The 26,837-nt window shown below is 37.8% G+C and overlaps 1 protein-coding gene across 1 annotated transcript in view; it reads right to left on the reverse strand.

Annotated features, from left to right (window-relative positions):
• LOC127423315 (angiotensin-converting enzyme-like) overlaps window positions 1-26,837 on the reverse strand; it is a 33,447-nt gene that overhangs the window by 1,329 nt on the left and 5,281 nt on the right. Inside the window, exons 2-24 of the mRNA XM_051667508.1 lie at window positions 21,371-21,538; window positions 21,192-21,279; window positions 17,462-17,605; window positions 17,190-17,381; window positions 15,800-15,897; window positions 15,546-15,718; window positions 14,311-14,534; window positions 14,074-14,218; window positions 13,472-13,570; window positions 13,142-13,264; window positions 11,537-11,748; window positions 11,078-11,214; window positions 10,844-11,002; window positions 9,471-9,558; window positions 8,883-9,026; window positions 8,126-8,317; window positions 6,759-6,856; window positions 5,204-5,376; window positions 4,447-4,670; window positions 3,778-3,922; window positions 2,676-2,774; window positions 2,087-2,209; window positions 1,774-1,961 (exon numbers count right to left, since the gene is read on the reverse strand). Of these exons, the coding sequence (XP_051523468.1) occupies window positions 1,774-1,961; window positions 2,087-2,209; window positions 2,676-2,774; window positions 3,778-3,922; window positions 4,447-4,670; window positions 5,204-5,376; window positions 6,759-6,856; window positions 8,126-8,317; window positions 8,883-9,026; window positions 9,471-9,558; window positions 10,844-11,002; window positions 11,078-11,214; window positions 11,537-11,748; window positions 13,142-13,264; window positions 13,472-13,570; window positions 14,074-14,218; window positions 14,311-14,534; window positions 15,546-15,718; window positions 15,800-15,897; window positions 17,190-17,381; window positions 17,462-17,605; window positions 21,192-21,279; window positions 21,371-21,538 (3,436 nt within the window). The remainder of the gene's footprint in view (window positions 1-1,773; window positions 1,962-2,086; window positions 2,210-2,675; window positions 2,775-3,777; window positions 3,923-4,446; window positions 4,671-5,203; window positions 5,377-6,758; window positions 6,857-8,125; window positions 8,318-8,882; window positions 9,027-9,470; window positions 9,559-10,843; window positions 11,003-11,077; window positions 11,215-11,536; window positions 11,749-13,141; window positions 13,265-13,471; window positions 13,571-14,073; window positions 14,219-14,310; window positions 14,535-15,545; window positions 15,719-15,799; window positions 15,898-17,189; window positions 17,382-17,461; window positions 17,606-21,191; window positions 21,280-21,370; window positions 21,539-26,837) is intronic.

The following is a 26,837-nucleotide window of genomic DNA, read 5'->3' on the forward strand; positions in this document are numbered from 1 at the left end:
TGGTGTATTGTGAGAAAGACGCATTCCCGTTTACATGCACTGTATAAGCAGTATACTCTTTACTCCTATATACATGCGGCTCGGTCAGTAAGCAGCTTTCTCCACAGCAATGTAATTTCCCCACGACACTTGTGTAAATAACAAAAATGTCATGCGAGAAAGACTTCACTAATTTTATTCCCCACTGCTTCGCTTTATTTCCAGATATTCCAGAGTGGTTGCTGTGTTTTTTTTCCCCGTAACTTTCTATCGCGACCTGCAGCGAAATTGCACTGCAATGGGGGGGGTTTCCCTCTTATTATTTTTATTTATTTATTTATTTTTTACCTCTTCTCCCCAATTTGGAATGCCCAATTCCCAGTGCGCTCTAAATCCTCGTGGTGGCTCGCCTCAATCCGGGTGGCGGAGGACGAATCTCAGTTGCCTCCGCGTCTGAGACCGTCAATCCGTGCATCTTATCACGTGGCTTGTTGAGCGCATTACCACATCAACGCACAACTCACCACGCGCCCCACGGAGAGTGAGAACCACATTATAGCAACCACGAGGAGGTTAACCCAATGTGATGCTACCCACCCAAGCAACCGGGCCAATTGGTTGCTTATGAAGCCTGACTGGAGTCACTCAGCACGCCCTGGATTCTAACTTGCAACTCCAGGTGTGGTAGTCAGCGTCTTTCTAAGCTACCCAGGCCTCCAGGTTTCCCTCTTATTTATAACTCTGGGATTCCACCAATGTACAGGTGCATGCGAACATCAGGGACTGTCCATATTTTACAGTGGTGTGTATAAATGGGTATAGTACATGCTTTTTCCACTATACTCCCAGAAATGTTGCATTCTTTCTGCTTTGTTAACTTGTTGTTGGGTTCCATCCCTTGATGTTTGTTATCCGGTTTGTTCACATACATGCGCATGCTTCAAAAACCTGTAACAATAGCACATAAGCCGCGTTTTCCAGGAGAAATCTGGGTGTTAAACCGCTTTCTCTTAATTTCTTAAACTGTATAAGGAAAGCGTTTACATGATATTTCAGTGCGTCGCTAATGCAAAAATACTGGAATAAACCATTTTCTTAAGTGCATGTAAACGTGGTCACTATCAGTTAAGCTACCACACAATTTGATCACACTCAAACAAGCTCGTAAATGTAGTTGGTTATGTAATGTAAATGTTAAAATGTATGGTCTTACAAGTCATGCACTATAGTGAAAGTGTTTAGATGTCATAAAATAGCATAGTGTGCAGAACACGATGAAGAGTAGGTGTTTGTGATCTGATAATCTGACGTTTACTTATAATTTGTATGAAAGGGAATAAATGTAATTGTTGTTGTAGTGCCTCTAGTGTTTATTTCACCACAAAACTGCCGCAATACGTACAACGAGCCACATCAAAATAATTTAGCAAAAATGTTGGTATAGCAACATGTTTCTATGAGACCAGGTGCTGATTCAGGTGCCTGGATCACAGTGGTGGAGCGATGCTGTAAAGTCTCAGCAAAGTATGCTAGATAGTAGTCTGCCACATCCTCCACAACCTAGCACTCAGAACCGACCTGGGAAACGCGCTGTGTAAATTGCGTTCAGCACAGATTTCTGGGCATGTTTGCACCATTACCTGATTGTATTATTGCATCAAAGAACCAGGTGCTATAACAATGCAGACAGCATGTGCAAATAAACAAGGCCATCAGCAATTCATTCTTAATGAATTCCCCCCTCTGTGTTTGGAAACTTTCCAAACATAGAGCTTTCAAAAACTCCACACTTACTTTTGTATGGTGCCCAGTTATACTCTGGCCATCCCAGGATGTCACCATTCTTTTTGTTCTCCTGCTCTAGCCACTCAATGAGCGGTTGAAAGTACTCCATCAGTGGCTGGACAGACATTTTTGGTTGGCCAGTAATCAAAGTCATCGCCACGGGCCAGGGTTTACTGAAGCCCATCTTCATCACATCGCTAAAGGGGGAGGACAGAGCTTTTTACTCACAGAAAAAGGCAAAAATGATGAGAATGTACAAAATCTCAATAATTCTTTCCTCTTTGTGCTTGTAAACAATGGAGTTTTTTAGTGATTTACTGACCCCAGGAGCCTCCCTGCTTCTTTGGATTTGTAGATGTCACAGTTGTGGAGTGGTGCTGGCTGACCAGCGGCTTCACACAGGGCCTTGTGGAACTGGAACTGGATTACAAAACTCACAAAGTACCTATTGGAGCCAAAGCAAATGAACGGTCTATCAAAAGTTGCATCTGGTTATTGCATATGTTGTGCAACAAGGATGGTGCTGATATTTTCAGAAACATTTTGAAAAACCACGTATGCTTTTACTGCATGGGATAAAAATAAATAAAAGGATTCAATCTTGGCTGCATCTCAAAACCTCAAAACCATTTTAAACTTAACAGAACCTCAAGAGTTACTGATTTTAAATGGTCTTCATAGGTGGCACCTTCCTTAACAGTTACTTTTTACATTGCATGCGATGTGAATAACCCTCTGCACTTGAATTACACAAGAGGCGCTCACAGAGGAAACATATCCATGAAAGACATATGTGACATTAACTCCAGTTTTAGGCAAAACGGAGTATATGTGCATCAATTGATCTACAAATCAAAATGTTGATCAAACTAAAGTCCTAAAACAATAACAACTGATATTTTGTTATATACCTGACATAGGGAACATTGGCTGGGATGTGGAACTTTGCACCAGGGTCAAAGTCTTCTTCAGTGCGAGGTACAGGTGGACACAATCCCTGGTACTTCATTCTGAAAGAGGAGAATTTGATTTCATTTAAATGTATGCAGCTCTGGTAGGAGGTTACATATTACACATTTTATTTGTTAATTACATGTTAATAGTAATGTTAGAGTTAACAGCAATGTTAAGAGCTAGATTTTACATTTTGTGAAAATGTAAGTGGTCCCTGCCTGGGCAACAAAATCATCATAAATGTTTGGTTACTAGACATTTCTTAGGTCGTTGCTAAGGTGTTTGGGTGGTTACTAAGTAGTTGCTGAAAACTACCCTCAGACATACAATATGCGTCTTTGCTGCCTAAATTATTGGTCCTCATACAGTTCTGGAAATAATATTTGACTTTAATCATTTCAATATTTAAACTTAATAACAGCGGTTTCATTAAAACCAGTTACAGTACTTACTGCAGTCAAAATAATTGTACATTATTTTCATTTGCATATCCTTTCACAAACCGTATGCACTGCAGTGGTGGAGATGGGCCTGGTTCATCTTGTTATACTTTACATGGTGGTATAATAACATAGTTAGATCATATTATCAGGTCAATTGTACATTGGAAAATAACAGCTGTTTGCGATCTGAGTTTGTGCGATTGCTCCGTAAAAAGCTTAAATCTATGAACAGAAGCTGTGGGGAAAATGGGTCTTATTAGAGTAGACACGATAACAATGATGGTGATCCGTGAAATACTTTATGTCAAATCATGAGTTTGTCCTGGTCCACCGATCATGATGGAAATTGAAAGAAGCCCAAATCTCCAATAATCTTTGAGAAACTAAATGTTTTAACCCCACAAACAGCACTTTTATGAGCATTTTCAGCTCAATATGAGCAAAGCTCCCATTGAAAGCAGTTCTTCTGGGGTGCCAAAAGAACCCAGAAGTGCTGTCGCAGAGCAGTAACAGTAACTTGTAAACAGTAACTTAATCTATATGATCAAAGCCAAACTGGGACTTGTTTATCTAAAAAACCACTGAGGCAATGAAATACAGTACTAAAAATTGTCACCTCAGATTCCACCACTCTTTGTTGTATTCTGAGCTTGAGATCCGGCCATCAAATACTTTCCACCTCCACTGGTCCATCAGATAGCCAAAAGGCAGGAAGGCAATCTTATCCAAGGCAATGCTCATCAGGAAGTTGATTGTGCTCTCTACAGACCAGTGAAGACCAATCAGTAACCACAGTGATCTGCATTTAACACGTGTTTTTTGCACGTGTTTAACACGTGTTTTTTTATGTTCAAAGGCTTTTTAAAGTCAACTGAAACGACATTCGCAATCCATTTTATTTTCAATGTGTGGGACATTTCTGAGAATACTCAAAGAGAAAACTGTAGGGCAGGAATTTTATCCATTGGGAATTGATTGGAAGAATGGAGCCAGGTGGTTGATGAGGAAGATTTTTTTTAATCTAAAAACTGTATAAAATTTTTATTTGTTTATATATTTTGGAATAACATGCACAGATTAAATCGAACTCCATAATGTGTATTAAGAAAGTAAATAGGGTCAATTTAGATTTTATGTTGAATTTAAAATGGCATTAGCCTAATAAAGATTAAAACATATGTAATAACAATGTTATTGCACATATATAATTTTATTATTACAGGTAAAGGCCTGCATGATTTATTTGTCTAATTGTTGACACAACTAAGTTCACATATAGGGTTACCTTTGTTGTCCTCCACCTTGTCGAGCAGGCCAATGCTCTGAAGATGTTTAGGTGTCGACACTGACAGGGCCAATACATCACCAATGGCCTCATGGAATCCAGGGTTGGCGCCATCGCGGAAGGAGATGGGTTGATCCTTATACTGCAGGAAATACTGAACATGGCCCATCTCATGGTGCACAGTGATGAGGTCATCCATGGTCACCACCGTGCACTGCTTGATCCTAGAGATGGTAACAGGATGAGAAAGGCCCACAATGAGGTTCACAAGATAACACGTGGGAAGGAAAAGGCTACGAACAGATGTTGTTTCAGCGCTAGCACCCTCACTTTATCATAATGACAAGAAACGTAAGTGAAATTGTGGATTGTGTGGCCGGGCAGACATATTAGTGCGCTAAATCTTCTGAAGCCATGACATCAAACAAGTCAGTCACGGTGCATCTGATGGTGCCTTAATTGATTTGAGGGCTATACAAAGGTTCTCAGTGAATGACAAATTACATTTTTGTTCTGTACATTACACAATACTACCATACAGCTTCAAGAGACTTAGAAAATATTGCATTAGTCGTATAGATTACTTTTGTAGTGTTTTTATTTTATTTTTTAGATTACTTTTTGTAGTGCTTCCTTTGGTGTTTAATGTTGTTTGGTAAAATAGATTTCTAGCCCCACCAATTATGTTGGTGAGAGTAGCAGCAGTGGCTCTGGACATGTGACCCAAAAGCTCAAATCTGGGTTAGGTGAAATGTACCTAAAGTCTTTGCGGTTGTAGAAGTCCCAAGCGGATGCATGGCAGACCACTTCACGGCCATCGGTTGGCTTTTCCAGCATGGATTTGTTCCAAAACTCTTCAGGCATGGGTTTAAGGCCCAGAGAGGTGAAGAATTGGTCTGATTCCTCGAACATTCGCTTGGGCTTCCAACCCTAAAAAACCAAAGACATCATGATTATTGATATCAAAGTTAAATAGATACAGACAAATGGGTAATTCTACAAAACGTAGGACCCCAAATATAAATAATTCAATACATAATAATCAGAATAATCATAAATAGAATATATATAATAAATACAGTAGAATAATTTAGAAAATTCAATGACATTATATTTTTATGGCAGACGAGTAAAGCTTTGTTGAGACAATACAAAAAGTAGTTTTAGAAGACAATGTATTGTTTGTTTTATTTCCATATCACTGAACAGAAGCCTATCACTGGCCTACAGTCCACAGCAATCCATTTTGCAATTGAGTTCATCAATCTGTAGACTTGGGCTGTTCTCACAGGATGCATTCTTGCGCTCCACCTGTACATGCGTGAGATCAAGGGTTAAATTGGGGCGGAACGGTCTGGAGCGATGTTCTGGCACCTCCGATTAAATAAAGAGAGGTGGTTTCTCCACCTCAAAAATCTAAATTTAACCAAAGTCTTTCTAGCAAGTCAGTCCACTGGCAACCATTTGTGGAACATTCTCATGCAGGCTGAGCAGCTATTTGTCTATGTAAACGAGCGGCATGCAAGAGCAGCTCCAATCTACTTGAATGAGGAAAGACCAAAATCTCTAAAACGGTTGGTCAAGATTACGATCAAAGAACTTCTTTCAAATCAGCAGTAAAATTTGACAACACTGGAATCATAAAATGTGCTTCTTTACCTCATATTGCGTTAAAAAACGTAATTATCTTGGCTTCTCAAGCTAATGCATGTTCTCGAGTTGATTTACAGGTGATGTCTGTATCTAAAAGGTGATTGGCTCTTTTTTTTAGGCGGCTTCTTTTCTACATCCGTTGACCATTGGGCGTTCCAATTTCTCCCATTAATTTTAATAGAAGTGGCCTGTCTCTGCTAAATAATCTCTGATTTAACCCCTGTGTGAGATGGATGCTTTTGCAGCTTCTTATTGTGGTTGTGTTGCGTTTCATTGGTTTTCAGCATCTCAAGCCATAAATGCTGCATTTTTATGCTGCTGTGTCAAGTTAAATATAGTACAAAGCTTTAAAAATATTCATCTCAGGACTCCAAAAATCTGCTCCAGCTGTCTATGAACAGCAGTCGGATTCTTGTCTGTATAGTTGTGTGTTGCCTGTACATCTGGAGTTGAGCTGACTGCCCCCTGCTCACCGAGACATGCAAAAATATAAAGGTGGTACTTCAAGCTTGAATTGCTTCATTGGTAGGGAACTTCCTTATAACAGAATTTACTTATGGTCATGGGGCATTAATAATTGCATAATTTTTTATCAAGTTATTTTTTATGTAATTAATTGAATTAACACATTAAATTGACAGTCCTAGTTTTGATCTTACTTGAGCAACCATGGCTGGTGTGGCGTCCACTTGTGTGGCATCAGGGTAAGGAATAACAAGATCCATGATACTAGACCATGTTTGGGCCCACATGTTTCCTAAAAAAAAAAAAAAAAAAAAAAAAAAAAAAAAAAAGAGCAGAAAAAGTAACATCAGTCGACTGAATGGCAGGATGTGAGAAATGGTTTCTATATCTCTGTTCACTGACACTGCAGGAAACCCTTGCACTTGAATTTCCAAGCCATTTAACCTCCAATCTTGTGGAATCAATCATCGCATACACACGTACTGTACACAAGTACACACACTTTCCCATACGTGCCTACTCAAATGCAGGTACTAATATGTAAACACACACACACAGTCATGCTTGATGACTTTGAAAGCACATTAAATCCTGTCGATTCCTTTGGAGTTGTCACAAGCAACTGCAGAATATCAATGTATACCCTCAGGAAGAAAGATACACACAATACTTTTTAGCCAAAAGACTATACATTTCAGCTTTAATCTAAAGTAACATATCTAGTTTTCAATGTGTTATGTGTTCAATGTGTCACTACAGTCAGTGAAAGTAAGCTTTGAGTATAAAGGATTGCGGAAGATATCACTGGTCACTAAAATAAAAATGATAATGTACAACTTCGAGTAGCTATTTGTTTTGACGACCATAAAGGTGTCAACACATAAAATTATACAATGGCAGCAACATCAATATGATAAAAGACACCAGTGTTCAATAAATAATATAATAAACCATTCTTCCAACAAGTAATATAGCTCAATAGTGTGCAGTCACATGTGAGCATTTATCAGTTTCAAACACATCTCACCTAATCAGTTTTAAGAGTTGGAACCACACTATCGGTTTTTAAACTTTCTTTTACTTTGCAGAGTTTGGTTTTCGTAGATGAGGGCATGCCATGCAACCTGTCCTTGTTGGCATCTGCCTAATTTGGCTAGCTTCTAACAAGTGATGGATACATTTGCACCAAAACACATGTAGTTTGATTGGACAAATGAACTTGATGTCAAAAACTAAAGATGTATATATAAAAAAAATAAATATAAAAAAACATTTTATATAGAATTCTGTTTATTTTGCCAGACTATGGTTGGTTGCATTTTTTTTATATAGAGTTAACATTCGTTTTTTCCGTGCTGTATGCAAGCCTATCAGTCAGAACAGACCTGCGACCCATTTTTGGTCACAACCCAATGGTTGAGAACCACTGGCCTTGCTGGCCTCACTGGCCTCATTTCATGCTTTTGGCAGTCAATTTGAATTGACTGCCAAAATTTTTATACGTCGCCAAAGCGACTTGCAATAAAGAGCACAAATCGTTTTTATATATTTAACCTCTTACCAAGTAGATGAGCTGGAATTGGTCCTTTAAGATTGATGCGTTCGGATCCATATTTCTTGTACAGGGCCCTGCGCACATAGGCATGAACGTTGAGGTAGAGTGGCTCTAGATCTTTCCACAAGGCTTCCAGATCCCGTTCAAAGGTGGGGGTCTCATATAGAGAACGCCAGAATGCCCCATTATCTGCATGACCTGATATTGGACGAACAGTCAATATTAAAGCTTCATTCACTGGTTTCTCACTGTGGTTCAGTGCCACTTACCAAAAGTTTGTGCACTTTCAAAATGTCCTCTCGAATAGTTCACATAAAAAATGAAAATTCTGTCATGATTTTCTTACCCTCATCTCAAATTTCATTTACATTTGCAAATATTTAAATATGGTGCATCAAGATGTGTCAAACCAGGATTTACATCAATGATGCCAAATGTAGCTGGTTCTCATGTACCTCATAACCCATCAGTTTTGAATGTGCACATATTCAAATTGCACAAATGAGATTTGAGCTTGACAGCCCCTGGTCACCATCCACTTTCATTTTATGGAGAGAAAAAAGCAGCATTCACATTCTGTCTAACATTTCCTTTTGTGTTCCATGGGTTTCAATTTAAATGGGTTTGGAATGATATGAGGGTGAGTAAATGGTGACAGATTTTTTATTTTTGGCTGAACTCTTTTAAATTTAACAATGAACAATGAACTGGCTGTATTGCCCTGTATTGCATACAAAAAGGGATTTTATTTGGAGGCATTCACCATTGCTCTGTGCAGCTAAGTTGGCGAGCTCCACATATCTCTTGTAGCTGTTGCGGAGCTCTCTGCCCGAGGCATTACGCCAACCCTGCCAGGCAAACAGCAGCTCATCATAATCCCTAGACTCCGCCATGATCTTATTCAGCTCTGGAAAACAAAACAGAAATACATCAAGAACATAGTAATTTTTTTGGCAGCAATAAAATGCTAAATTTCATATCAGACTTTAAAGCACTTTCTTTGTTCACTCTGCACTTATGAACAGTTTGCAGATAGATTAACTAACAAAAGATAGAAAAAAGTAACAGTGAGTTTTGCAGAGCACATACTTCATTTTAAAACATCTCAAATTTCTTGTAAAAAAAAAACAAACAAAAAAAACTCATTATATTTGCAATTTCATTTGCTGACGCTAGTGGCTCGGAATTTACACACTTTAGACAATCTTTTACTTATTGCTCTTTACAGTCTTCCAAACATTACTTTACGTAACATGTAAACACATTACTATAATAACATACTCCATGGTCTAAAATCATTTTCCCATACATGCAAATACATGTATTGTAAAAGTAGGTCGACTGAACTTACCTGGATCCAAAGACAGACAGTTTGATTCATCCTTGCAGACAGTCGCTACACTGTATAGGGTCTCCATGGATGCTAGCAAATTGTTGTACTACAAATGGCAAAATTTGAATAGGTCATATTTCAGTCGTTCAATAGGCACTTATTTAAAGAAATGTTCCAGGTTCAAAACAAGTTAGGCCCTATCGACAGTACCTGTGGAAAACTATTTAGACTCGTCCCTAAGTTTGTAATGGAAGTCTGTAGGGACAGGCATTCCTGAGCTTTTAAACTTTAAAGGCAGAGCGATAACAATAGCTGCTATTTACATTAAGTGTAAATAACAACAAAAAGCACCTTCTTTGTATTAAGTGCAAACAGTGTTAGATGCTATTTACACCGCAGTGCAAATAGTGGCATATAATATTTGCACCCCTAATTAAATACTAACATACAGTATAATGGCATCACTGCAGCATGTTTTGTCTTTGTTTAGAGTACCATAGACCCTACACCAACCCCTAAACCTAACCTTAACCTTCCCTAAAAAAATTAACCCTGGTTTTACTACAGTAACCATAGTATCACCATGGTATTTTGTAGTAAAATCATGGTAACCATAAAATGAAACATGGCTACTATATTAACACCATATTACTGTAGTAACACCATGATTAATTGCATTGAAACTATGGCTTCCATCACTACAATATTTCCATAGTAAAACCATGGTTAATTTTACCAGAATCAAACCTTTCTCTCAACTCCCCAACCTTCTCCATGACCAAATCACTGCAAGGAATCAATCTTTATATTAATTTTTATTTATTATTATAAGTAGTATTAAAGGAGATGTTAATAATGGAGACAGGAAACGGGATGGGGAAAAGTGGGATAGAAGGTGGAATCGAACCCGGGTCAGCCGCACAAAAAAAATCACAGTCACTACAGCAACACACTGGGTGCAGTTTGTCTTCAATTTCTGCCTTTCTGACTTTTGGAGTGAAAATAGCATTGCTATGTTGTAGGTGCTATTTACAGTACACCTATTAATATAGTAATTTAGAAAATGAAAAGTACATCTTTTTTTTTTCATTATAGTGCTTATACATGTTTGTTTTTTTTTTTTCATATAGAATTTTTAATTTGCAACTATAAAGTTGTCTGAATTGTGTTTTTAGTGGTGGGACTACTAGTCTAGGCAGATTAACATCTGGTTATAATACATCTGTCAATAGATTTTAAGTTGCTTTGAACTTGGAACATTCAAGTATCAACTTTCAGTTTCTCATCATAAACAGAAGAGATGATCAAAGTAATTCTATCAATTAAAGACATCTCAATGAAACCTATTCATTCCCTCCTTGCTTATTTGATTCTCTTTCTTTCTTTCTTACCTCTATGAGTTGCTCTTCAGGAAGTGAAGCTCTCTCAAGATCACTCAGTTTATCCAGGATTCTCTTCACTGATTCATCCTGGAAGTCACTGGTGTCAAACTTACGTGCCTCGAGCCCATAGATCTTTGTGTGATTGGCCATCTCCAAGTTTTTTTCCAGCTAAAGCCAGAAATTGCAACATGAGACACTGAGCATAAGCAGTGTTGTAAAATACAGAGCAGTCTTGGACCTCACCATGATCTCCTTGTTGGCCTCGGTGATGTCAGTGTTGTAGGTCCAGGAGGCCTCAGTGTAAGCATTCCAGACCACCTCAGCTGTGCTGTTATATTCGTCCAAGAACTTTTTTGCCTGAATCTCATCTGTTATCTTACCTGAAGAATTCAATTAGCATAAGAGTAAGATTTTCATCTTACCTCAAAGCAAGAATGGTCAACATAAATGGTCTAGTATTCAAATCGATACATTTATGTGATGTTACAAAGTTTGGGAGATCAAAACAAGTCATTTGGCAGCCTAGTTTCAATAAATGGGCCAATCCGGACTGGTAAGAATGTACTGAAAGTTACAGGATGTTTTCATAGTACAACAAGCAATAGTATCTCAAAAGATGAAGGAAAATTTGGTTCAATTTTTTTCAATTAAAAATTTACTTTTGTAGATTACTAGTTTACCAGTAAATTACCGGAGCCTTACCAATGTCTTCAGGGTAGCCCTCTGGTACTGGTGGCACCCAATTAAAATCGGGCCAACCCAGGGTCTCTCCTGTTTTCTCATTCTGTTCCCGTAGCCAGTTAATAACTGGCTCAAAATATTTCATCAGGGAGCTGGCATCCATTTTGTCAGTGCCAATAGCTTCTTGTAGTACTTTTGTCCAAGGCTTTGAAGAGCCAGCCTGCAAGACTTTCCTTCCAAACAGATTAATAAAAAAAATCAAATAAAAAACACTTAGTTCCAAAAAAGCAGCCATCCTAATGGGACGCAGGTCTATATGTGAGAAAAGAGACTTGAGTGTGCAAAGAGCAGCACTACGTCTTATACAGTTTTGTGAAAGTGCTAATTCTAAGCGCAATTTCCATGCCAGCGCAAAACAAAAGTGGGCATTGGTGGGAGTGTTTGTGCTTTCTGTGAGTGTATGCGTGCAAACTGTGGGTGTATTGTATGGTGTTGAAGAGGCACAAAGCACAATTTGCTAATTTCCTGAGAAATAGGTCATTGCGCTTGTACGTTTCAATACCACATCTGTTTTCAGCACCAAGTCAAACTCAGTTCCTACATTTGCAGTTTGGAGATTTCACCAGCAGGTTGTAAAGTTTATGTCCAAACTCTGAAAATATAGTGGAAAATCAAATTATGTCCCTGACAATAAATGTTGTAACCTTTTTATGAAACAAAAATTTATGAGATTTGTGTTAGTCATAGGTCATGTTTTTTTTTCAATTATTATTCTAATTATTATTATTATGTTTATATTTACAATTGAATTTATGATTTAAATTGTATTGGTATTTTTCCACCTGTTGTTGTAGAGAGATTTTTAAGTCAAAGTAAAAGGGGCCAGTGGAAGAAGTGGAAGAGGTTTTAATGTTTGGATTTGGTATGATTTTTGTGACCACTTCGTTATTTTGATGATATTTTCATCTTGTTTAAAGTGTCATTTGAATTTAGAATAAAAATTAAACCAATAATTTTGATTCAATAAATTAATTTAAATTTTCAAAATCGACAGGTAGAAGTGAAGTGTGTTCTGATACAATCACTGTTAATACTAGCCATGATTTGTGTATCAGTAGATGAAAATGAATAATAATACTAATATTCTCTATAATTTAACAGAGACTACATCCATATCCTGAACCACATTTCCATTTGTATAAAAAAAAAAGCATGTCATATTCAACAAGGACGCAGTTAATTAACAAAGTTAAAGTCCATATCTATTCTTCTACTTCATTGCATACAGTCCATTTACACTACCAGCTTTTTTATAAATGTGCTGTCTTTTGTAATCGCTGGTGCTTCATGGAATGGACAACTATATAATAGGATGCTGGCACTGCAATAACCGAAGAACCTCCGAATTAGATTTAACTTGACCCAGCCCATTAGCGCCTTACGTGTACCATTTAGCCAAACCCACTTGTCCTTAGACTTAGCGCATGCTTGCACGAAAATACCAAAACTTCATGGCCATGCCCATTGACTTTGCACTCATGACTTATGGTTAGCGCTCTTAAAATAGGGCCCTTGATAGCATATGATGGTACAGTGACAGAATTCAGAACCCCACTCAATACATACTGTAAAACAGCTCCAGCCTGGTGTGATCTGTAGATGTCACATTTGTGGAGAGGTCCAGTATGTCCGGCTTTCTGACACAATTTCTCATGGAACTGAAACTGAAGAATGAAGCTTACAAAGTATCTGCAAGAGGTTAAACCAAGACAAGAGATAAGACAACGTAATGATTGTCACTGTGTTCCTGTAGCTAAACTGGTAGAGCATGCCACTAGCAATACCAAGGTCATGTTTGATTCCCAGGGAACACACAAACTGATAAAGACCTTGTATGCACTGTAAACTGTTCTGGGTAAAAAAGCATCTACAAATGTATTGTATAACAAATCCCACCTAATGTATGGCGTATTCCCAGGAATGTGGTATTTTGCTCCAGCATCAAAATGTTCCTCTGTCCGTCTAACTGGAGGACAGATTCCCTGGTACTTTGTCCTAATAAAAATATCAATAAATATCAATCCATTCTAAGAATATGTATCTAAAAAATCCATTAAAAAAAGAATCATCTAAACTAATTATTTTTGCTAGTAGCCAGGAAAATTACAAATGAGATTTCTTCAATTGTCTCAAATGTTTCTTCAAGACAGCAATGAGATTAAATAGAGACCAAATGGAGACTTTTGCAAATGAAAGTCTCCTGCTTATCAGAGTTCTCTCCTGAGAAAAAGACCCCAGTAATCCCACATTCAAATTAAAAAGTTAAATTCAAGCTGCAATCTTAAGTCAGAGATTTAAATATGAAACATCAAATTCCCTAATCAAATTCTTTCATTTTTCTTTTTGTTCTCCATAGAATTTCAGAAGAAACATCTCAAAGTTTATGACTAAATGAAACATAACTTAAATTGAGAATTCCATTAAGTCTCCTGAGCCATGAAGGAGCCATCTCTGAGCAATTACATTTTGCCCTGGGAGTATCAGACACTGGTATTTACCTGAGGTACCACCATTCTGCATTGTAACGCTCAGGTGGTGTGCGTCCACTAAACACACCCCAGCGCCACTGATCAATAAGGTATCCGAAAGGAAGAAAGGCAATCTTCTCTAAAGCCATCTTCAATAGGTAGTTTATGTCACTCTCTATGGAATTACAAATGCATTAGATGTCCATATTTATTTTGGTGGTTTACAAGTTGCAATGCTAAGTATCATTCCAAACTTCTTCCTCCTACCAGTATCATCAGTCACTTGATTCAGAAGGCCAATGGTCTTGAGATGTTTAGGTGTGGACACAGAAAGAGACAGAACATCTCCAACGGCCTCATGGAAGCCAGGATTCGCTCCTCCCCTGAAGCTAACCGGCTGGTCTTGGTATTGAAGGTAATATTGAATATGGCCCATCTCATGGTGCACAGTGAAAAGCTGTTCCATAGTCACTGTGGTGCATTGTTTGATTCTGTCCAAGAAAAAAAGATTTTGCTTTCAATTACACTATTATAATTTTGAACAAAAATTTTAATGTAAATATAGATGCAAGCGGCGATTATCAGGATACAAACACATTGGAGAAGAACATGACCAAAATATTTCAATTTGAAAGAATAGATCCGGTGGATACAGTTGTTTTGGTGGAAATTTGAACTTGCTTTATCACATTTGCATAATCAGGATTTTCTAAAGTTTTAGTGCCCCCTATCATCGGAAATGTATAACATTTTGCATGTTTCCACAGAATAACTTGTTGGCCATGTGTACCAATTTTTGTTAACTTTGGACTTTGAGATCACAAGATTCAGGCTAATTAGTCATTATGGGCCATACCTGAAAACTGTATTGACTTAATGAATTAAAATTATTTTGACATCTTTTTGGCAGGAGAATACAAAGATGATTCATACCAAATACCATGCGGATTGGACATACAATACAGCCTAGCAAGAGTGTAGATTTGTCTTGAAAATTGGGGGGGCTGCATCGTGAAGCATTTACATGTTTCCATTGATCATGGTATAAACAAAAAAAGTTTTTTTGGGGTTGAAGCCCTGTATAATTTGGCTGGTTTCAGGTTCACCTGACCCCGATCAGATGCTTTCTAATGGGGCATTTACATAAGAAATTGTTTACACATTTTTTACGCAATGCTTGTGGTGGGATGCTAAAAAAACAGTGATAGGTGCAACACAAGGGCATTGTAAGCATTATGCACTGCTGCAATGTATATTCAATGGCTATCCCCTTCAAAGAGTTCATTTTAAGTGCAAAAAACTGATTCTTTGTGAAAATAGAATGACTTCTTTTCTCTTTTTTTCAGCAAAACATCCCATTTTTGATCATATTTTAAAAAATCTACTGCTTTTTGTCATAGTTGGAATGCCCATTATAACCAACAATACAGCCCCTCGGTAACCTCCAGCGGTAAAACTGCTGTATATGTGAACAGCCAATTACTGTGATCTGAGACATGTACCTGAAGTCTTTTCGGTTGTAGAAGTCCCAGGCAGAGGCATGGCACACCACCTCCGTTCCATCAGTAGGTTTTTCCAGCATGGACTTGTTCCAAAACTCGTAAGGCATCTTATCCAAACCCAGACTCTCAAAGAACTCCTCGGCCACCAAGAACATGTGAGTGGCATTATAGCCCTATGGGTAAAACTTACTTTATCACTTTCTGGAGTCATCAGGATATTATTCAGAAACTGAGAAATTAGACTGTTAGCTTACTTGAGCAACCATGGTGTCAGTCACATCTACATTGGGTTTGCCAGGAAAAGGTATCATCATATTGTAGATGTTGTTCCAAGTCTGTGACCACATGTTCCCTTACAGAAACCAAAACACAAAAACATCTGAAGGACAGGACATACAGTAATGGTCTCAGCCTCAGGTGGCACACACACAATCCGTTCTCTGACTAGCTGATGCATATTGTACACAAAAATGTCAAGAGCTAGCTGAAATCACCTGTTTAAATCTGTTTGGCTGGCTTTACACAACTTCTGGGAGCAGGGGCTTAATACATGGGCTTACCTAGGCTTAAGCCCAGGGGCCCAAACTCCCAGGGGGTCCCCATTCGCTGTGTCTACCACCACCATATTCTCCCCCATCGACGGTCGAGGGAGGAGCACATGTAAATGTGCTCAGTGGGAGACGCTGATTTAAATGCGGAGACATTACACAACAGCCAAAAGTTGTTTAGCACGTGTTCATAGAATAACAGTCTGCTGTGTACTACCATCGCTGCCACCAGAGGAATGGTGAGCCCCGGTATCCTGCATTACCTTAAAGCGGCCCTGTCTGAGAGTAAGAGTGCACACTTTTTTTTATTAGTTGGCCTAAAACAAAGTTGTGTTTACAAGGTACTGGATCATACAATGAGCGCTCATGAGTAAGAACTAGTTGCTGGATTTGCCAAAGTTTGCAAACTTCTTAGCGTCAAGTGTTGAAATATATTCAGAGTTTTGTTTGAGGTAGCTAGTAAGGAAGATATCAAGGAGCAGAATTATAAAAAAAGAAAAAAAATCCACGTCGGTCCTAAATGGCATGTAAAAACAAAAGTATGTGAATTCAGCAGCAGAAAGTCGAAAGTTCTGCTGCTGAAATCGGTTTGTGCTTATCGAAATTCGAACCACTGCTGCTGTGGCAGAAGATGGAAGTGTTGTTGAGGTGAAATGTCCATATTTTAATAATTCTACCCATTACCAAAATCCAAAACCTTAATCTAACCATCAGTGGAATAAAAATGTCATTTAAGAGTGAAAATGCATCCGAATCGCGCTCACCAATGTTTATATGAATGCGATTACTTCCTGATTTTCATGGGACCAGAACCTGTGTCTCTGAAATCGCTTGCACAACACACTATCAGTAGCACTACAGGGAAAGGTAAACACGTTTGAACTGATGCAAAAATGTCTAATGGGAAATGCCATTTACAGGGTACATAAACATTCTGAAGCAGCATGTCAGCTTCCGTGTGATCATGTTGCTTCCTGTGAGGTTCTTGGCCAGAATAAACTGCAATTATGCCGCAAGTCAAAGGTCTGGCTATGTAGACTAGTTGCATGATTACAGTAATTGCAGAAATTAAACTTTCACAATCTTAAAGACTTACCCAGTAGGTGGGCAGGGATGGGACCCTTGAGGTTGATGTATTTAGGACCATAGTAGTCATAGAGCTTGCGGCGGACATATGCGTGCAGGTTTTGGTAAAGAGGTTCCAGCTGTGTAAAGAGATTTTCAAGGTCTTTCTCAAAGGATGGAGATTCGTACCAGGAACGCCAGTATTCGCCTGTGTCTTCAAAGCCTGAAGAAAAAGGCAGTGTCAAATCATTCTCCCTCTATCTCTTTCCTCCCATTCATTCATCCACAGAATAACTTGCTCACCATCCATTCTAGATGCCTTGTTGCTGAGCTCTACAAACTCAGGGTAGACAGCTCTGAGCGGAACTCCTGAGGCATTGTGCCAACCCTCCCAGGCGTAAAGAAGCCTCTTATAGCTTCTTGAGGTAGCCATGATCTCTGTGAGCTCTGAGAAGACAGAAATAACAGTACAAAAAGCACTGAAAAAAATGTGTCATATTTCACACTGACTCAACCGGCATTGTTTGCAGTTTTGAGATTTGGGTTATACAGGGCCATACTTGCAAACCAGCTGGTAACCCCAAATTAACAAATACTTTTCTCAATAAGGCTCACAGAACAGGGTTCCCACTCTTCTTAAGGCACAATTTTCCAGGATATTTCCATGGCATTTTACGTGTCCAATGGGTATAATATTTAAGCACATGAGCGGTATACATTGTTGTGGTTATTGGATGGTTATTTTGTTCTGAATTCCGTATTTGACAGTTTAATTACATTTCGTTATCAAAATGGTGCCTAATCAAATTAATGTAGTAAAAAAATTGAATCAACTTATTTTAATAATTAATTTTTCAAAATAACATTGCATTATTTTCATAAAATGACATGCTTTTATGCAAAATAATCACAGCACAGGAGATATTATAGTTAAATAAAGAGCTGCACAACAGAACATCACAAATGTGAGATATTGCTTTAATACAGAACATTATTATTGTTATTACTACTCTAATTATTATTTAACCCTCCTATTTTGTTAGGGTCATTTTTGACCCGCTAGAGGTAAATCATAATTCTTAAATACCACATAGTTTTTTGTATGGGAACCAAACTTTGTTACTTATTAATATTAATATTAATAATGTTTTCAGATTTTTAGAATAAATGATTTAAGAGATATAACCATTTTCATAAAATTGTTACATCTTTTGCATTCCTGGGTCAGTTTTGACCCGGGCATCAATTGTGGCTTTAATGAACCAGCTTGCAGCATAATCAAATATTCACGCAATAAACAGAATACATTTTGTTTAAATCATTGTATAAAAGTACAGATTTTGTGTAGTTGTGTTGTATAGTTGTTTTGATGTTGTTTAATTGGAAAAAAAAAAATTGGTTGCGTAGATTTTGACTACTAAGTTGTTTTTCAGCAGTAATGAGTAATTAATTAATATGGAAGTTAATAGGAGAATTACTAGAAATTCTCACTTTAAATATTTATATAAATGTAATGCAAGTTTATATTAAATTGAAATGTCATACAAATTTAATGCAATGTTATATTCAAATGAAATTGTATATAAACCTTGATTAAAAAAATATATATCTTCACAGGTATCACACTGGTTTAGCTGTAGTTAATACATATTTTGAAATGTTAAATCATTTCTAAATGTTTTAATTAAAAAAAAAAAAAAACTGACATCATACATAATAACATTTATATTTTTCAGTTAACATGCCAAAAATATAGATCCTTTCACATGTATGAACAGCTAAGAAGTTAACAATGAGTTACAATATGGTTTTTGATGAAAAAATGGATTATGAATCCATAAGCAATTCATAAGCTTAAAACTCCAGGGGGTCAAAACTGACCCGTGAATGCAAAAGGTGTATGCAGATTTGTAATGCAATAGGAGGGTTGATTGCAGTAAACATTACATTACTACACAGTAGTAATACATTGTTGCCTTTTTTCCTCCATTTCACGTGTCTATTTATGTCAAGCCTTTACCTTGCCCTTTCTGTGTGGTTTTGACGGTAGTTTCTCACCTTCAGATAACTAGTTTGCTACATGGTCCACTGTGATTATCAAACCCAAAAAAGCTGTGATTTAATTAAATATATAATCTGAATGTGCTGTGTGCTTCAGAGTGCTCTGCTCTCTGTCATCTACTACACACATTTACACACCCAGAGCACAGGAATTATCCCCTGCTATCACCACATGTAACAAATGCAACTTACATATCATCCATGGTTAGTAGGCACAGACCCCAGCGTGGTCCCCAGAAACAATTACAATTACAAACCAACATTTACAACTTAAATGTTTTTGTAGTTAACACAATGTTGGAACGAAAACATAATTTTTTGCACTATATTGATACTCATTTAAACTCTTTCATCAGAGCAAAGCAGAGATAACAGCAGATGAGCAGAAAATGTACTTGACAGGGCTTCGTTCATTAAAGCAATATAATATAATAAGTTTATTTATGAGACCTATCCCGAATCCCGATCGTTACCGTGTTTTTGTACATGTAACAAAAACCTTGTTAGCGACACAGTCAAACAGTTTAATTATTAAATATTTTCCAGGACAAATAATTATTTTCCAGGACATATATGTATTTTTCTAATTTTCCATGACTGGAAAACTGCATTGCAAAATTCCAGTTTTTTTCCAGGACGCGTGGGGACTCTGAGAGAAGCATAATGTGTTTTGCTTCTCAAAAAAATTTTTTTTTTAAATAATCTTTAAAGGAAGCTTTTAGGAACACATAATACAACTGATGTTGACATAGGCTTTAGATCTTATAGCTAGATCTTTGAAGTGGTGAGTGGGAGAGTAGGGTGACCAGACATCCTGCTTTACCTGGGACAGACCCAGTTGTGTGTCCCTGTGCGTCCTGACAATTAAATTTGGTTTGCTCAGTCAGCTGCACAAAGAGTAATTTATTACTTGAACAAAAGATATTACACTGAGAATATCTTTATAACTATATAACTTTATAACTACACTGAATGACATTCGCTCACATTTAGAAAGTAAATACTAGCAATTCAGTGTTTGTCTGTGTAGTGTGTGCTGTTGCTGAGTCAGATTTATTGCTGTTATGTGTGTTTGGAGTTCCAAAACAGCACACATCCGTTTCAGTTGTAAACAACCAGGCCCGAAACCATGGAAAAACAAGTTGCAAACACCTGTCTTCACCTAAAGAAGCAGTAATAAGATTTGTATGGATAGTATGAATTAATATTTATCAATTATATTGAGATGAATGATGTCATTAACACATGTTCGATCATATCATGTTGTTGTGTTGAATGTGACACAGGAGTAATGGTGCACACATCAGATATCAGGGCAACAAGCTGAACACTACAAATACACAGTATTCGGCAAAAAAACATAAACCTAGTGCTGCTAATTTAAACAAGTGTTTTGTTAAGTGAAAAGCTGAAAATAAGGCAAGTGAAGTAAAAGTCTCCTAAATGTTGTTTACATTTCTAATGGTCTGCATTTAAGGCCACTTAAGGCTAATTAGTATTTTCCTGTTGTTGTTGTTTTTTCTTGACTTTTTATTGTGCTTGCAAGGCAGCACTTTTTTAAATCTCATTCATCTAATTCATTTTATTCTCAAATCATCTACATCAACATTTATGCATTTTGGCAGACACTTTAATCCAAAGGAATTTTCAGTGAATAAAAAGGAACACATTTTATTAGCTCATAAGGCAGGACTACAGCCGCCATATTTGGTGTTACAATCTATCCCATTCATACATACACAAGTGGTCCGCCTCCTTCCCTTTACATAAGCAAATCTAAATATTTAACTTTCCTAAAACTTTAACACACATCTCCTGCTGTATTGCAAGCACTGATGTTTCCTTCAGGAAATGCAAATCTACTTCATTTGAGCCAGTCTTTTTGGTATGTCTATAAAGAATTTCTGAATTTTCAGCCTTCATTCTGACCCTTACTGACACGTATCAACAAAGTGTTGGGAGGATTTCTCACCAGGCTCCAAAGACCAGCATTCCTCCAGACTGGGGCACACCTTTGCCTTTGAGTAGATGCTATCCATCTTGCTTAGAATGGTGTTATACTGAGAAAACAATAAGAAAGATCAAAACGCATTCTTGATATGTCATGAAGAGCTCTCTCCTCCACTGTTTTAACAGTTTATGTGAACTCACCCTCTCTCTCTCTGCGGTGGGGAGGTTGGCGGCTCCCAGAACATTGATTTTTTTGATGATTTTCTTCAGTTCAGGATCAAAGGTGTCCATGACAGTATCAGGGAATGTAGCCTTTGCTTTGAGACCCCATGCCTCTGTGAAAGCCTGCTCCTCCAAAGATGCAGATACCTGAGAGGAAAGTCAGATTATTTCCTGTTATAGTGGCCTCAAGCATTAAATCTTAGTGCTCAATTGGTTTAGCTTGGTGGCAAGCTGGTCTCCCAGCCCAACCAGTTAATTAACCCCCCTAAAACCACCCAATAGACCAGTCCAGCTGAAAGACCAAAAAAAAAAAAAAAAAAAAAGAATAAAATGTTAGTTACAATTATGTTTTCACTGAAATATCATCAGGTGCATCACTACTTGCAGAAGTGGCAGGTTATGGCTTACTTGGTGCACTAGGCCGCATTATACATGTCAGCAAAAAACAAAAAACAAAAAAACAACATAATTTCCTATGCTAAAAAACACTAAGTACCAGCCACTGTGCAGCACCATGATGATTCTGATTGCCACTGGACTGTTTTCTGGTTCCTTTCTCCATAAGATGAAATGTAAACCTATCGATCCAGATAGAGGACAAGTAGTGTTAGTTGGAGTAAAAATGAGTTCAGGCTCAACTTGTTCAGTTGTTGGCTGTCATAACAACTCAAAATAGTTAATGATATCAGTGTAATTAACCTGATGATGAGGCTTGATGAGACGCTGTCACTTTACTCTGTAAAGTATCAGCACTGTGTAGCCATGTGTTTTTTATTGGTCCATTATTACAAATTGAATACGCTAAACTTCAAAAAAATATGCGCTGATGTGAGAGAAAATACTTGAGAAAACAGGCTTCCATTATGAATCATGGAAAACTTCCCCATTCAGGAAAAATGTGAATAGAAAAGAACAGCTTGGACATTTTGCTAAATAACTGTTCTATGGGACAAAACGTCAATGAGCAACATAAGAATCGGTAAATGACAGAATTGTAATTATTGAATGAACTGTTACCTTAACCCGTCTGTTATGTTTAAAAATGATAACATCTGTAATGTTCTGGTTAAAAATTATTTACCCCCAGGTCAGATTTGACCCGAACAAAAAGTTTGACATTCCAAAAATATAAACAAAATACAACAGTTAGTTCCGGTCCATGAATCTGATTGGACGAGAGACGTCTAAGATTGCTGATGTCTCATAACAGCAGTACTTAGACGCTTTACTGTTTGTATCACTCCGCTTGTGTTCATGACGTTCTAAACTAAAGTGTAAGAGCAGCGCATATGTGTTAAAAGAGCTCTAGATGCATTTCTTTTCATTTATCACTGTGACATTAAAGAGTTTAGCCAGCAAGTGGTGACAAAAGACCATTTTTGTGTGTTATGAGCGAGTTGAGCTGACTCTCATTTGAGTCAGCTCTGTCAGTCAGCGAGCAGATTCTTTGAAGTCTCTCATTCCATGATTGCTCAGATTACTACTAGACTACAGCTGGGAAATACAGTTAAACTAACAGCTTCAGCATCAAGGCTTATCACAGCTGAGACACATACTCAGTGCGCTTATATACTGGAGCTTCTGTGTTGGGAGCAGATGTAAACGTTCAGCATGGCGGCTACCACAAAATACTCAGGGAGGACCTTGCTTGGACGGTTATTTTTAACACAGAAAAAATAAGATGTATTTGACCAAAATGACATTATCTTCGGCAAGCTGACTAACACTAAAGATGAGTAATAGTTAAACAGCTGTAGCTTTACTGTTCATCTCTGCTTCTGAGTTGCAACAGACACAGGTAATCACACACGCTCAATTGCTCTCACTCTCCCTTTCTTTCTCTCTTGTAATTTTCCCACCCCCCTTCTTTCTCTGATTTTCATTCCTCTTCCTACAATCTCTGTAAGTAAAAGTGTCCAAAACCCAGAGAATGAAAAGGAGTAAACTTTGATTCAGTGCATCATTTCTGGCAGTTGGTCAATCCTAGATCAGTCTCAAGTTTCTTTCTCTTTTGTTATGTTTTCAATAAGAGCTTGGATTGCTTTTGCAGCAACATGGAATAGAAATAGGCGTGGATGTGTTAGCAGCATCTATCAATTTCTCCTTCGAATCCTGCCAGGAAATAATTTCTTTTGGGAAATGTAAACAGCACCTGAAACAATACAGGCTGGTGTATAAGCCACCTGCTAGCTCAAACACCATCAAAGCAGTATTGTGTGCATGTAGTGGAGTGCTTTTTAGCCATGTTACACAACACAGAGCTGAGAATGTGGCTGTCCTGTGGTCTGGGACCATAATAATTTTCCTTCTTTCCCCCATGCTGTGTGCACTTGAGAATACTTCATGCATGTGTTGGGTGTGTACAGGTGGAGATATTTCTGAGCTTACTGGCCTATGAGAAATTAAATGTGGTGTCTTTTAAAGCTATAGTCCACCCAAAAATGAAAATTCTGTCTACATGAACTCTTCCTCATGTATTTCCAAACCCATTTGACTTTCTTCTGCAGAACACAAAAGGAGATTTTTTTTTAAAGATGTTCTGTTCGCTGATTTCAATACAATAGCAGTTGATAGTGATTCACTTTAGCTTTAAAAGCATCCAAGCATCCAAAAGTGTCATAAAAGTAGTCGATGCACCTCATGCGTCATATTCCAATTCTTCTGAATGATGCATGTTCCAAGGCATAATTTTTGGTCATGAGATGCACAAAAACAAATGAATTTTTATGTTATTGAAGTTCGGGAGGAGCTTGTTCATCAAGGCCTGCCAATCATATCCCAAGGATACAGTATATAAATGGCTACTTCCCTTGTACCCTCATGCAATCCTAGATATGTATGACTTTCTTCTCCTAAACACAGACAAAGGTTTTTAGAAGAATAGTTCAGCTCTGTAGGTCCTCACAATGCAAGTGAATGGGTACCAAAATTATGAAGCTCCAAAAGGCACATAAAGACAGTGTAAAAGTAATCCATAAAACTCCAGTGGTTAAATATATATATATTCAGAAGCAATATAATAGGTATGGGTGAGAAACACATCAATGTGCAAGTCCTTTTTTACTATAAATTCTCCTCCCTGCCCAGTAGGTGGCGATATGCAGGAAGAATGCGAATTGCCAAAGACAAAAGAAGAAGAATGTAGAAGTGAATGTGGGGATTTTTACTTTTACTTTTGTTCTGCCGTTATATGCTTTTTGGGCCTTCACAATTTCACCCTTTCACTTGCATTATGAGGATCTACAGAACTGAGATATTCTTCTAAAAATCTTTGTGTTCAGTAGAAGAAAGTCATACACATCTGGGATGGCATGAGGTAAGTAAATGATAAGAGAATTTAAATTTTTGTGTGAACTATTCCTTTAAGTGTTAAACATACATAACTCATCCCCACTGTTTGTGCTATGGACAAACCTCAAATTGTGTCACTTGTTTAGGAGAGAGGTGTGCTAGTACTTTTCTAAGATTTTCACCTGGCAAATTATAAAACAGGCAAAAAATCCCATAGATTTAAATTGATGGAGGGATCCAAATCATGACAAAAAAAAAAGGCTCTCTTGACTTGGACAAGTAAGCAACCACCAAACAATGCCCTAACAACCATCGAGAACATCTTAGCAAGTACATAGCATCGGCCGGGCAACCACACACAACATCCTAGCATTGTGCTGATGATTTTTGGATGAGCAGGTCCCACTCATTGTTTTATTCATAATATATTTTGTTGTAATTCTGGCAATAAATAACAGAATTTGCAGAATGCACGTTTTGACAGCAGGAAATATAAACATTGACAAAAAAAAAATACTCAACTCTCAAAATGCTTAAATCTCCATCATTTAAAAAAATATATGCCACATTCCTGCAGGATGTACATTGTATCCTGGTATTGGGTGGGTCATGTTTTTTTGAAGTCTTGAAGTGTCCTGCAGGGTGCTTTGACCTTGTCACAACAGTTGCACTCATTAGTTAGTGAGGTGATTCCTTTGTATAGTTTCCATAGTCTTCTATTACTGATATGACACAGTGGTGGCGTGCATTTATAAATTTGTTATCTTTCAATCTTTTTTCCCTAACAGCAGAGATAAAGACAGCTAGTTTCTTGTTTTTTCACCTTTTCTTCCAAGGTCTCATTTGTCCTGTCATGCTTATGCAAGAATGTGATAATGTTAAGTGTTAAAGTCGTAATAAAGCATGGTTCGAGGCATGGCATGAACAAATAAAAATAGAACAATAAAATTTGTGTCCACAATATTTAATGGGCAAAATGTGGCTTTTTTTACCCTCATGTTGTTTCAAACCTGTTTGACTGTCATGTATATCGTGCTACTTTTAAAAGACGCTGTGTTTGGACTATGTATGAGCAGATTTTTTGGCACACATCAACGCGGATTGCGTGAGAACCAGTCTGTCACGGTCTCGGTGAGTCCGACTGTTTGTTCTATTATGTTTACGTTCTCTCCTTCGTGTGTTTCAGGTGCCGCTGGCATGCGGAATCAGCGTTTCCATGGGAACTTTGATTGTTTCCATGGGAACGCTGATCATGCCAACTTTCAGCTGGCTGTCGGCACCTGCCCCTTGTTTGTTTCCTGCCTGTATTAACTCCACTCTTTTTCATGTTCATTGCTAGATTGTTGTTGTGTGTAGTTACTCACCACCCTCTCTCTGCCCTAGTTGGTCCTGTTACGTGTTTTCTCTATTGGTTGCTAGTCTTCACCGCATTGCCCAGATTGTGGTTACCTTCCTGTTGGTTTCTTCGCTCGCCTCGACTCTTCACCTGAGGATTACTCATCAGTTAACCCTCTACACTACCACAACGCACTCATGCCAACGAACACACTTTCCTCCAGAGGATTCCTCACGGATCTGCGCACCACACTACCATGACACACACAAGCCTATAAACACGTTCTCCTCCAGAGGATTCCTCGCTGATCTGCACTCCACACTACCACAACGCATACAAGCCTACGAACACACTCTCCATCTCCATGCTGCAATCGGTGCCGGATTCCCTCCCACTTTGCCAGCTCAGCTGTGTTATAATATTGTTAATAAATTCTGTTAACTTTGCCTCCGCACATGGGTCTCTGGTCTCATTCTTGATACAGTCATTATACGATTAAAGCTTTGCAAAGGAACTGTTACTGACCCGATTTCAAAACTAAGTAAACATTTTCATTCATGAATATTTCCAATTTCATGACTGTTTTATAGTTTATGGCGCTGATGTGCTTGAGTGAACAGTTTATATATTCCGATGCAATGTGTTGGATATGCATTGTGTGTAAACCTTGAAATGTAGTTTTATAATGTTGTGGAGCTTGTTCGTTCTCTTCCGATTGAGTTTCAAATATGGCTGCATTTGAGGGGCTGCACAATGTTAGCATAGACAGAGGGCCAGAGACAGGGTGGGAAATGATCATATATTACAAAATTATGACTG

The sequence above is a fragment of the Myxocyprinus asiaticus genome, chromosome 32, assembly GCF_019703515.2.
Source record: "Myxocyprinus asiaticus isolate MX2 ecotype Aquarium Trade chromosome 32, UBuf_Myxa_2, whole genome shotgun sequence".
In the NCBI taxonomy this organism is placed as follows: Eukaryota; Metazoa; Chordata; class Actinopteri; order Cypriniformes; family Catostomidae; genus Myxocyprinus; species Myxocyprinus asiaticus.